Raw genomic sequence first — 13,496 nt, forward strand, 5'->3', positions numbered from 1 at the left:
AAATCTCTTCAAACTTTAAATAAGGGCTGAGCAAGATTTCGTAAAATAGTATGAAGAAAAGGTTATTTTCGAAATACCATATCTCGTAAATTAATGATCTATAAGAACACATTGTGCTAACATTTTATATATGATATACCATTGAATCCCTAAAGGCCAGCTTATAGTCATAAAAAAAGACATTGTCTAATGAATTCAGGAATACTACCTTGTTGTCTTCCTTTCTAGTTTTTACACTTTTCTCTCGGCAAAATAGAATTTAATATCAATCGCTTATTCTAAAGGTAATCCAATTATCTACAACTTTCTTTATTGAGGTATAAGCTCAACTCTAAAACTGTTTCGGTAAATTCAAACATTGTTTGAAAATCATGTATTGAAAAGTAAAAGTTGGAAGTAAATACGTTTTTATCTAATAATACCAATGAATATGAATTTGTAATCGGATTTTAGTTAAAAATATTGACCTGAAATGTCTTGAATGATTGGCCTATCTCTTTCTTTCTCTTTCTCGCTACCTCTCTCTCTCTCTCACTCTCTCTACCTCCCTCTATACTTTCGTATTCTCTTATTCTTTTCGTCTTCCCCATATCGTGCATTCGATTGCCTCTTCCATCGTAAAGCTGCTGTGTTTAAAACAAAAAACCAATACTGGTGAATGTACATCTAAATATACGATATATATGCGATTTAACCCAACTGCTGTAACCTAGAGAAACAGAACTGACGACGTATAGCAATGTACGCTTTTAAACAACTTGTTACAGTTAAAAGCCCTCTATAAAAATATCTGAACAAATCAAACTAATATGATTCGTGCTCTATTAAATAGTATAAGGAATTGATGCGTTTTATAAATTAGTACATCATAAAACAAATAAATATTTTACTGCATGTATAAAATATATTTTGTCGATTAATATCTAATAGTTATGTTGAAAATAATTATAGCGAGGATATTATATAAGGATATATAATATAACAGAAATCATTGGATATAAACATTGCTATTTATCCCATCGTGATGTTTACATTCGTATGTGGAATTTTCCAGCTTTTGTTACGTATTTCACTCCTTTGAATGGTTTATATTTTTCTCCATACATATCTAATCGATTGACTTTAATTCCAGATATTGCAAGTTGGCTAATAGAAAAATATACCTGTAACACATATTGTTTATTTATTTTATATCTACTAACAATAAATAATAATATTATTGATATATAGCACATTATTTATACACCATAACAGTAACTAAACAAATCAATTATTTATTTATTTTGAAACTTTGGCTTATTAGTCTACCTCAATTTCCATAAGATAATTTTTCTATCTCTTAAAGCTAGGTGTCGACATTGCTGATGTTAAAGTCGTTGATGGTTTTTTAAATTTATTTATAGTTTTGTTCGACCAGACGTCGTTATTATTCATGGATAGCATTAAATATTCATGTAAACTCAACTGCGAAAACTAATTGAAATGTTCCTTTCCTTTCTGAAAAAATCAAGCAGATGAATTCGATACATATTTGATGCAACTACGTATAACATAAGCTATTCGGGACGTTTTATGTCAAGTTTTCATACATTCCCATCACTGACTCATATTGTTATATGATAATTGGGTTAATGTTAATACCTTATCTGATGATAATTAATTCATGTTTTACATTAACTAGCACTTTGCGGTAGTCCTCAGAAAATCCGAAAATAAGCTCAATGATAGTAGGACGTCAAAGTTTACATGTTTATCGATAATTACGTGATTTTCTTCTATGTTTATTCAGCTAGCATTTTCAGTCATTACAGTTTGATTTGAAAAGTGAAATAGTCAATTTTTGATAACAGTTATCTGATCTACGTTCATGCATTTATTTGTTTTTATGACTGATGGGTGACAAGTCGCGCGAGGCGAGTTTGTCCCGTACGAAGGCCTTTCAACAGCCGAGCGGCCTTTGACTCGGGCGGCAATCAGGCTCTCGGGCACTCCGTCCCGTTCGCGCGTCAATAACAAAGTCTTCGTAGATTTGAATCCGAACTCCCGATACCGCGATCGTGAGATATTCGATCGGACGTATTCGTATATATTTATCCGTAATCGGTTATATATATAATAAGCAATAACAGGGAAGCATATGGATATACTCAAGCGCGTTTAATAGTACTTATAAAATTTATTTTATAAAGCTTAAGTACATGAATAAATGATAGAGCGAAAATTAAAAAGAGAGAGATATATATATATAGACGCGTGTTCTTCGCCTCGCGTTGTCTATTATCAATAAAGAATATGGTACTCACTTATTTTTTAAATAAAGTTATTGACAATCGGTCCTTTATATATTATTTTCAATTTTCCGGTCCTTTCTCCTATCTATTTCTCTCTAAATAGATTGTAAGGTCCGTCCAATGTGCACGTATATTCGTATATGTCTAATGAATACTGTGGATTAATTTATATTTTTTTCTTGGTCCTAGCGGCGTGAACAAGTTTGCTGTACGGTTGCTGTGTTTCTTTGGCTTTTACTAACACTCAAACTGAACTCAACTTTTAATTAAGTAAAGGAATAATACCGGATAACTCGGACGAATCAAACTAAATTTAGATTTCAATCGGCGAGATGAACTCTGTAATGCGAAAATATTGCGGCCTAGTTGTTCTAGCGCTCAGTCCTGACTGACTAATATCTCATGGTTGTTTTCGCCGGTTTATTATATATTCTTTGTCCCTCGAATTCCGTCTCTCTCTCGTACATAAGCTTTAGACGTTTACGCTTCTCGTATCGGCTCGTATTACCTAGCTAAGCACGCTGACTGCAGCATGCTGTCGCAACATGCTGCAGCAGAGTGAATCAGCCTCTGCCGCTCATTCCGACCGAGTCGCGCACACGAATACTGCTAGCTATAGTGTTTTATTACTATGTCCGAACGGAATTCTCGAGAGCGAAATCTTAATCATAAAATATAATTATAACATAATGGAACGTCACGTAACATCCCTCCCCGCTTAGAATCGTTGCCGTCCTCGGTAACGTTTTGGGTCCAACTAGGGTAGTACAAGAAGAAAATAATAATATACATAATAATGATAAATAATAATAGTAAAATAATATAAATGGTCCTCTTTATTGATATACAAGCAAAATAGTTAATAGAAGGAGGCAAAAGCTCGTTAATTTGGTCCAATCTTTATTTGCGCTACGCAAGTTGGCGGTTATCCTGTCCGGTTGTTAGATCTAGCCCCTCTAAGTCTTGTAGACAGGAAATTTGATCCTGGAGTAACAAAATTTGGTCCTTTGGTTTGGCTGAGGGAGTTTGCAAAAACAAGGTCAACTTGTTTATACTATCAAAGGGGGACCCGTTGTAATCGTAGGTCTCTAGATTACAGTCTTGCAAATGTTGATCCCAATCGGAAAGGTACACTGCCCTTCCACAGAACCAGTGCGTTCTCAGCACATTCCTGTTTTAGTATTGGCAAATGGTCCTATGTGCTTCTAATTCTGTCTTGGTAACATAGTGTCTGCAGGCACCATGATAAACGTACATGGCCCTGTCCGGAGTTTGGCTGTGAGATGTCGAGGTGGCGAATGTTTCGCCTTATAACGTTTATTTAAGTTTCTTAATGCTGAAGTGACACTCCAACTAAATATGTATTTGATTACTCCCATAGGCCCGCAAAAGCTTTGCCATGTTTTAATATAATCTACTGGTCCAAATTGCATGAAGTCGTCATGGACCCACTGTTCTGGCCATGGATTACCCTGTTCATCGCGGTGCGGTATAAGGTAATGTAATCGTCGGTCGGCGTCATCCTCCTTCGCATAGACTGGTGTAGTCGATCGTGGCGTGAACCCAATTGGGTTCGTTGTTTCCTCATCTTCGTCTTCCGAAGAGTGCTCATTTGAAGTGTAAGGTGACCATTCCCCTACGGTACACGGGAAGAATCTTAATACTGCCGCAAGGTAATCATCCTCAAGAAGAAATTCAATAATGATTTCTCCATAATGTGAGGAGGATGGGTCTGCTATCGTTGGGGCAGAGCGTATGGTCCCCACAGTACTAAATAATTTGATGACCGCAGCTTCTTGTTGAGGGTCATCAAATTTGACTCGAATTGCAGTGGAGGAGTCATCTACTGGTGCCACAGCTCGGAGGTGAATTCCGTTCATTTCTTCCATCCTAAGGTAAAAATATGGTTAGTTGCGTGGTCGAGAGGAGAGAAAAAGTACAAAGATTTAAGACTAGACATAAACAAGAGTAAAGGAATAGGTCAAAGATTAAACAGTTATGGGTCCGTCAAATAAAATAATAATATAATTGAATGGTTCAATAATTTTTTTTTATCCTATGACTTATAATTTATACAGCTGATTCGAAGTATCTTCTATCTTCAGGGTCAATTCCTGTTATCACGTCTTCTTCCGTTAGGTCAATTCGTCGGGCTTTTTGTAAGGTTACCCGTGGTATAGGAGTAGGGTCCATTAATTTAATTTCCGTGAGCGTAACAAGATCTGTAGAGGGTCCATTTTTGTCTAATCCTATGTTAGGTCGGCTTGTTTCGGTAGAATTCACCTTATACACTCTTCTCACTTCTGATTTAGGGTATTGTTTTTTCATTTTTCCTTCCTGAGTTTATTTTGGTGCTGCCATTTGCAGGTGGTATCGTGTTCCTCATAGATTGATGCGTTTATCCATTCGTCGCAAAGCCAGTGGTGCCTAGTTTCATCACTGTGGTCCCATCTTCTTTTCCTTATATCAGCATTCTTTTAAGGCTGTTGCGGCATCAGCAGTTATGTAATACTGAGCGTAGCCTATAGCAAGGGCTCCTTTGTTACCTCGCACCACTTTATGATACACTAAGGGTCCGAATTGTACGAAGTTTTGGAAAAATGAGATTTCCCTATAACTCTCTTCAATTATCCAGGGAAGTCGACAAAATAGTCGGGTTTTCTCCGTGGGTCTAGAATCGTTTGTTCGTAACGGTTTCGGTTTTCCAATACGGGCACGATTTATCTCACTTATGTTCCAGTTTTTTATTTTTCTTGTTTCAACTGCATATTTAATTCTAGTAAATTTGCAGAGAATAATTCTTGTACTGTTGTTTGTGAGATTTTGTAGTGAATGAAACTCCTCTATGGGTTCGATACACTCTTATCGTGTCAGGAGTTCGCTCAGCGGCTTATGCTTTAAGCACCGTATCTTGATGCAAGTCGGGTCTATTATCAAGTGGTCGGACATTTCACTCATGACGATATTGGGTACTGAAACGAATGATCAATAATTTATTGATTAAAAAAAAAATTCATACAGACTCTGCTGTCTGGATTTGTAAACCTGAAGAATTTTAAGATTTTATCAACGGATTGGGTTGGGTATAGTGGCGGAGGGTTTCGGTTTCTTCGAGGGTTGAATGTGAAGGGTTTCAATTTGAGTTTATTTCTTAGATCGTTCTTCAGGCATCCGGCCGTTTGCTTATTCGTAATCAGTCCGAGGCTATGAAGAATTGATCTGTGTCGAAGATCCAGTGTATGGACGTGAGGTGATTCGTGTATTATGGTATTATTTAACGCTTTTGTGCGTACGATGCAACATTTATAAATTATACTGATAATTATTATGATTAGGATATTAATACTGAATCTTTCATAAATCAGTCCTGATTGCGTTGTTGTGATTTTTTTTTATGATTTCTTATCATTTGCGTCTTTTCCATGATGTCGCTTAATGTTTTTTCTTGGCTGGTCCAGGTTTCAGCTAGTGGGGTCCATTCTTCCAATTTAATATCTGTTTCAGATAAGTAGGTTAGTGTCGGGTAAAGATTCGTTAGGTTAAGGGTTAAGTTTGGTTGATATACGTAACCATTTGTATTGTCTTTGCCCACTTCCGTAAACAAAGTCACATCCTTGGTATAACCGATGCACCCCGGGGTAATTCTTAATATTCCCACCCCTTGTATTTCGGTTTTTTTGTTCACTTGATTTGGGCAGACAATTCGGACTGTATCTTGTTGGTTGGCTGAGTATATCCATGACCCATCCGTTGATATAGAATTCCAACTGGTAATTCGTTGTATTCTCAGAACTATGTCACAATGGTATAGTTCATGCCTGGATGGTTGTAATAGCAGTCCTAGTTCGCATTTATTATTTAGATTAGCATCTAAAACAGGTCCTCCTACCAGACATATAAAGGTATAGTGTGTTCGCACACAACTTTGCAATGAATGGTGGTCCATCTGTATATACTGTTTTTGATCCGAACTTAATGCCAAGTACGGGTATTCGTGTCTAATATATGCAGATTTTCCAGTTGAGCTTTGTGATTGCGGTACCAATACTGAGTGCAGACGATATAGATTTTTGTTCAAGAACGATTGTATGCAGATCAATGTGATCCTTGCCGATTATATTACCGCAAGTTTCCTCATTGAGATGCCCAGTACAATTTTGTAGTAGTGACTGTAGGTCAATTATAGCAGTGGTCTTCGCCAGGAACAAATTTAAGTCGATGGATATGTATATTTTTCAATCTGCCCTCTTTATTCTCATTGGATCTATTCTTTCGTAGTAAATTCCTGGGTTGTTGTCTAATTTTTCTATAGAAAAAGCTTGGGGGTCCATAATAGACGCGGCGAATACGGAGAGAAAGGAAAGTAAGATTAGATACATATTAAATGAAAGGAAGTATATTAAAAGAAATAGTACTTGAAAGAACAGAAAAAAGTAAATAGTATAGACGAAGCATATAGAACAGATAAGATAAGTGAGTAATTGAATTTATAAAGCTACGCCTGAAGTTGAAGTTTATCCATATGCTTCCGTATTGTTTTTCCATTGGGTAATTCCAATAAAACGTTTTTATGATTTAAGATTTCGACGATTTTTAGGGATTTTTTATAATAACTATTATTTTACTATCGGCTTTTAATACCCGAGGTTCGTTTAATATCCAGGCGTAATCACCGACTTTCCCTTTAAAGGGTCTAGCGTGTTTATCATATTGGCTTTTAGGTTTTCCGAATATATCCGTAAGAAATCGATTAATGGTGCATGGCTTCTCTCAAGAGACCCATTAGTCTGAGGTCTATATCCGGAAGTTGTTAAATGATGAATTTTGAATAAGTGTAATAGTGATTCTACAATCTCCGAAAGAAAGCTTGTCCCGCGATCTGACAATATTGCTCTAGGGGCACCGAATTGGCATATTAAGTGTCTGGTTAACGCGTCAGCGGTAGTGGTTGCTCTAAGGTCCTTTATTGGCACTACAATTAAGTATTTGGTCAGATTGCATTGCATGGTCAGCAGGTGAGAGTTTCTACTAGGAGTGGTTCGTAATTATCCTACGGTGTCTATCGATACCTTGTCGAACGCCTCGATTGGTGTGTGCGTAATCAGCATCGGTTCCTTAGTCTTGTGACGATCAATTTTCTTCTCAAGACAACTCGGACATTTCCGTACGTAATTTAAGATGTCCTTTCGTAGTCCTGGACAATAATATCTTGCTCGATATTTTTGATACGTCTGGTTAATACCCTTATGGCCACCTACTAGGCTGTCATGTAGTGTTTTAATTATTTCCGTCAGCTGGTTTGCCGGTGGGAGAACCATGTTCCCATAACAAACAATTACTTTTATAGGACTCTTCTCAAAAATTCTTATTAATATTTCTGTTAGTAATCCAGGTCCAAGGTCATCAGTATAGTCCCCTCGTCTAGCAATCCGGAAACTTACTATATTTCTTTTAATCAGTATCTTCTTCCAATTTGTAAGTCCGACTTTTATAGCCTCTATAGTAATGGAGTCATTATATCTGTCTTTTATAACTACAGAGAAAATTTTATGGTTTTTATATTTAGTTGTTAGTATTTGTCCAACCTTAGGTTTCAAAGATTTCATATTGCGTAGATCTGTAGCCCCAATTTCACTTAATAATTTCGAGATAGCAGTTTGATCATTACAGTCTCGTGATATAAAATGTACAATGTTATCTCGTCGATAGGTTAAACATTGTCGGCTCGTGCTTATATTATTTTGTAAGATATATTTTGCAGGTCCTATTGAAGAATTTCCGCTCCCGGTTTCGCTGCTTGAGCTTGGGTTCTTATAGTCTTCCGTTCTTCGATATTGGTTAATTGGTCCTGTCGGCGGTAACAGGAAGAATAATTCATCATCTACGGGTGTTTTTGCAAAGTGTAATTCCACAGGGCTCTTGTTTCTAGGATTTGACTCTTCGGGTATACCCTCAAGCCCTTCGAATCTTACCATAAGTCGAGGTCCTTTAACCATAGGAATACTTCTGGCTCCCGGTATTCCTGTCTTAATAGTTGGGGTTACTGATATCTCTCGATATCGTGGCTGCCTTAAGGTTTCTTCAGCTTCCTTAATTCTTTCGGGACTTTCTTCCTTAGTCCTATCCGAGAGACGTTGATTTTGATCTTCATCCGGGCGATCTGTGTCCGAGCCACTGTCGTGTTCTAGGTGAGTTTCCATTAATTTTTGCGAATCTTTCACTAGCTTTTTTATCCTATTCGCCATTACCTCATCAGAATCATTTATTTCATCATATGAGTCAAGCCTCCATAGTGTCTCTTGTAGTTCTTGGGGGGGGGGGTCGTCTCCATCTGAGAAATGAGAAGGTATTTCTATGGTTCGGTTGTCTCGCGCAAGGCCCATGTCGTCCCAATAGTACGATTCATTATCTAAACTTTTATGTCTTCGCAAACTAGCTTCGAATTTTTCTGCCGATTCCCACACTTCGTTTGCCGATAAACTAGTCCTCTGTGCCGGGGCTCGTTCTTCGCATCTTTTAGTACTTTACTTTCTTTTAGTACTCTACTTTCATTTTCTGATAATTCATCGTCTTCTCCAGAGTTCCCGCTGGTTTGAGGTCCACTAACTTCTAGCTCTATTCGTTCAGTAAATTCCGATTTATCACTCTCAACTTCATCGCTTGAGTTGTCCCCTTCCGTTTCGGTTTCTTTTCTCAGCCCACTATGTCGCGGATCTTCTATCAGGGGTCTGTCATCCGTACTGTCTTGGACATTTTTCGGATCTTTATCCTCCATCCTAGTTGAGGATAACAAGGGTCCCGGAGGGGAGCTTGCCTGTTTCAATCAGACCTCGCTATAAGAATCTGAAACACTGGCGCTAATGTTTTTCCGTTCCAATAGATCTAAAATATTCTGTACCCGTTTGTGTCGTCCACTCGGCAGATATTGTCCAAAAGACGAAACTTTAACGAACTCGTTGCTATCGACCTCCTTCACGGTAACTTCAATAGCAGATTCATCAGTCGACGTTACTCCTTCTCGCTCTGTAACTTTAGGCGAGGTTTCCTTGTCCGATTCACCAGTTTTCATTCCGGAATCATCTATTGCCGTATCCGATGTAGTTTTTCGTAACGCTTTTAGCCTCTTGGGTAAGGGTTTATCCTTGTCTAATTTGGCCCCTTTTTCAACCTCCAATTTAAGTTTAGATGTGCCGGGTCTGGGTTCATTCGGTGGCCGGAGAGTTTTTCCTGCGGTTATCACAGACTTCTTGCTTTGAGTTCTTTCAGCAATGGTACTGTGATCTAAATTTGGTTTCTCTTTATTCGTCTTGGCCTAAACAGACCTTCCTTTCGTCCTTGGTTCATTCGAGATAGTATGAGACCTCTTTCGTTTACCAATCGATTCCCGTGGCTCTACTTTCTCTTTCTCATCTCTTTCTTTTCCTTCAGTCTTACGCTTTAGCATCATTACCTGAATCTTCGGGATATTTTCATTCAGTTCCTTTTCTTTCTGAACCTTTTCGTCTAAATACTCTTGCAAGTTAATCGGGTTCCTTGAGAGTGCATCTGCGTTGCAATTTAATTTTCCGGATTTGTATTTGAATGTATATTGGTAGTCTGTGAATTTAAACATCCACCTCATTAGCCTTTGTCCTGGGTCCTTGCGATTATGCAGAAAGTTTAAAGGTTCATGATCAGCAATCAGGGTAAATTTCTTGCATAAGAGATAAGGTCTAAACTGATTCATTGCGTATAAAACTGCAACACACTCCTTTTCCGTGGTAGTATAGTTTCTTTCCGCTTTATTCAACAACCTTGAAAGATATGTTACAGGCCTTTCATGACCATCCACTTCTTGTGATAAAACCACTCATATTGCGTAATCCGAAGCATCTGTGGTTAAGGTAAAGGTCTTCTCAAAATCAGGAAAAGCTAGGATAGGAGCCTCACAAAGCATCCGCTTCAGCTTTTCGAAAGCCTCTTCCTGTGGCGGTCCCCAGTTATATGCTTGGTCTTTTTTCGTTAAATCACTGAGAGGCTTGGCTATCTTCGAGTAGTCCTGGATAAACCGACGGTAATATCCGGATAGTTCAAGAAAAAATCTGACACTTTTCACTCCATTGGGCGTTGGAAATTTCTTTACGGCTTCAATCAATAGGGTCCGGCTGAACTCCTTGCGCACTAACAATGTGTCCCAAGAATTTTATTTCTCGACGTAGGAAATTTACCTTGTCCGGTTGTAAGACTAATCCTGCGTCGGTAAGTGTTTCAAACAATTTCCCTACTTTAACTTCATGTTCGTGTAAATTCTTAGCGTAAACTCTCACGTCATCCAAATACACTAACATTTCTACGTTCAACAGTCCTCGCAGCAACGCATTCATCATTCGTTGAAAGGTCGCTGGCGCGTTCATTAGTCCTTCCGGCATTCTGATATAATGAAAATGTCCATCAAAAGTTGAAAATGCCGTATTCTCCCTGTCCTCAACTCTTAAGGGAATTTGTTAAAATCCACTGATTAAGTCAAACGTCGAGAAATACATCGAACCTCCCAACTGATCTAGAATATCAGCAATATTAGGTAAAGGGTAGGCATCACTAATAGTCTTTTTATTTAATTTTCTAAAGTCGATGACCAACCTCCACCTTGGTGTGCCATCACTCGCCGGGCTTTTAGGGACAATCCAGAGCGGCGAGTTATAAGGTGAGTTAGATTCTTCTATTATCCCTTCCCTTAAGCGTTTTTTAATTTGCTCCGATATAAATTCTCGGTGTACAGGAGGATGCCTATACTGTTTGGTATTAACTGGTACTCTCTTCTCTAAGTGTATTTCATGTTCTATCAAGTTAGTACATGGTAAAGGTTCTCCAGGGAGTAAAAATACATTCGGATATTTCTTCAATAAGCGTTTAATACTCTTGAGTTCATGCAAGTTAAGGTGTCCTGTTCTAATCAATTGCAATAATTGATTACGCCGTTTCTCAGGTTGATCCATAGTCCGTGGCCCCTGAAGGCTACCTTTCTGATCTGAATTCGTGCCACTAGAGAATTCCGATTTGTAATATTCAAAAGGAATAATTTTCTTTGGGTCCACTTTACTTCTCTCTCATGGGTATTGATAGCCTTAATCTTGCAGGTCTCATGATCATTAATGACTATGCCTTCCCCAAGAAACACTTTTTCGTCGCCCACATTTATTCTAAGTAGATACCCTTATGCGAGCGTACTCTTCAGCAAATTAATCTGTATAACTTGACGAGTCCTTGGTGCTAATGTATATCATACCGTACTAACCGCCGATCTCTTTTTGCTATCCATAATCTTATTAGTCGGGCTTTCCTTAAAAGCCAGTCGTTCTATTCCTCTATCTAGGTCCAATACAGTTTCAATATCCGACATTTCATCCTCACGAGCTCTAATACTCATTGTTTGTATCAGATCATCTTGTAGTCAGTCAATGGGAACATCATTCAGTAAGAACGGTATCGGGTTCATTAAATCACTATTCACCATTAAGCTGTTATGATAATACAAAATCACTGCATCAGTGTCGATCAAATAATCTCTGCCTAACATTCCATCCTCTTCAATAGGAAAATTGTTCCATACTATGTGGAATTTTGCGGATTTTCCATTAATGGTTAATATTGCCGTACCTATGGTCGGAACGGTGTGTGCCGTAATACCGCTCAAGGTAGTGACCTACCTCGGATCAAACCTCGTAGTCCAATTTAGTGCACTGAACTTAATTAAGTTCACGGCTGATCCATTATCAACCATGAACACGGTCCACTTTTTACAGGTCTCTGGTATGCGAAACCTTACTCTTGTTGGCGCATAGATCTGATTATTTCCTGTGCCAAGTCCCCAATTTAAGGCAACTGCGATGACTGGATCATTAACGATTGCGGATTCCTTAGTATCGTCATCACTTTTGCCGGAGGAACTCCCGGTTTTTCGGACGTTGATTCTTCCTGGATGTCGGCCAACATCGTCTTCGCCTTCGGTTGTTGATGTTGAATTTTGTCTTGGTTCTGGCGGCACGTCTGACAGGGGCCCGTTCCATTCGCTGCTGGGCTAGCCCCATCCGAGTTTAAATTATTTGCATTATTCTGTTACTGGTACTTTGGATTAGGTCTAAGCTCGCCTCTTTGCTGCTGGTCATAGGCTAGTAGATAAGCAATGTATGTTCTGGGACACAAAGGAGCCGACAAAGGATGCCGCCAATGTATAAGAATACGTGTATGTTCTGGGACACAAAGGAGCCGCCCGATGAAGGTGTGAATGTAGTGACACCTTTTAATTTATGGTCAGACCCCATGGTGAGTGTCTAAAAGGCATTTGATGTTGGTTTGACACCTCGCGCGCGCCGCCAATGTATAAGGGATATGTGTATATTCTGGGACACAAAGAGGCCGCCCGATGAAGGTGTCGCGATAGTGACACCTTTTAATCGCGATAAGGTGAGACCCCATGCTGAGTGTTGCATTTGATGTTCGTTCGACACCTCCCGCGTGCCAGTGGGCCCCTTCGAGGGGGCCAGTGCCCCCCCCCCCCGCTCTCCTTCGATAGTAGGACGCTTCACCCACCCACCCACCTACAGCGGTTGTTAAGGTAGGATGCTGTAGAAGTCGGAGGAATGTTTGGTAAACTATATGCTTATGCTGGCTGAGTGTGGACCCTCGAAGAGGGGGTAGCGTCTCTAGCTTGCTAGGCACGTACACCGTATAGTGCGGATGCCGTTCTCTCTCTCTCTCTCGCTCTCCTTCTATAGTAGGGCGCTTAGTAAGCTTATGCTAGCTGAGTGTGGGCTCTCGGAGAGGGGGTAGTGTCTCTAGCTTGCTAGGCGCAGCCACCACCTATCCACCCGCCCACCCACCTCCTACCTTTCGTCTGACTACTCCTTCTTCAACCTACAGCGCCGAAACCGCTGCTTTCAGCGCCACCATAGTGCTTAAAAGCCGTGCTCGATTGGAAAAGAGCGCAGTTTTTCGAGACAGCCCGCTTCACTAGCTTTCTTAGCAGTGACAAGCAGTAGTAGTAGTAGTAGTAGTAGTAGTACTAGTAGTAGTAGTAGTATTACTAGTTATCCCACGTGCATTTTCATTACAATGTCTTCTATTTCTTATTTTGAAAATACAGTACGCGATTTATGGAAAGCCTATTACAACTCAGACGCTAGTAAGGATGATTTTATTAGATGGAAAAATATAATAATTACCGCT

At 39.2% G+C, this 13,496-nt stretch overlaps 1 protein-coding gene across 7 annotated transcripts in view; it reads right to left on the reverse strand.

The window, feature by feature from the left end:
- Positions 1–895: 895 nt before the first annotated feature.
- LOC131675470 (AP-3 complex subunit mu-1) overlaps positions 896–13,496 on the reverse strand; it is a 391,927-nt gene continuing 379,326 nt past the window's right edge. For all 7 annotated transcript variants that reach the window (XM_058954461.1, XM_058954457.1, XM_058954455.1 and 4 more), the window contains one exon: positions 896–1,163. In XM_058954461.1, the coding sequence (XP_058810444.1) occupies positions 1,029–1,163 (135 nt within the window). In that variant the 3' untranslated portion in view covers positions 896–1,028. The remainder of the gene's footprint in view (positions 1,164–13,496) is intronic.

The sequence above is a fragment of the Phymastichus coffea genome, unplaced genomic scaffold, assembly GCF_024137745.1.
Source record: "Phymastichus coffea isolate CEN01 unplaced genomic scaffold, Cenicafe_Pcof_1.1 PCOF00022, whole genome shotgun sequence".
NCBI classification, from domain to species: Eukaryota; Metazoa; Arthropoda; class Insecta; order Hymenoptera; family Eulophidae; genus Phymastichus; species Phymastichus coffea.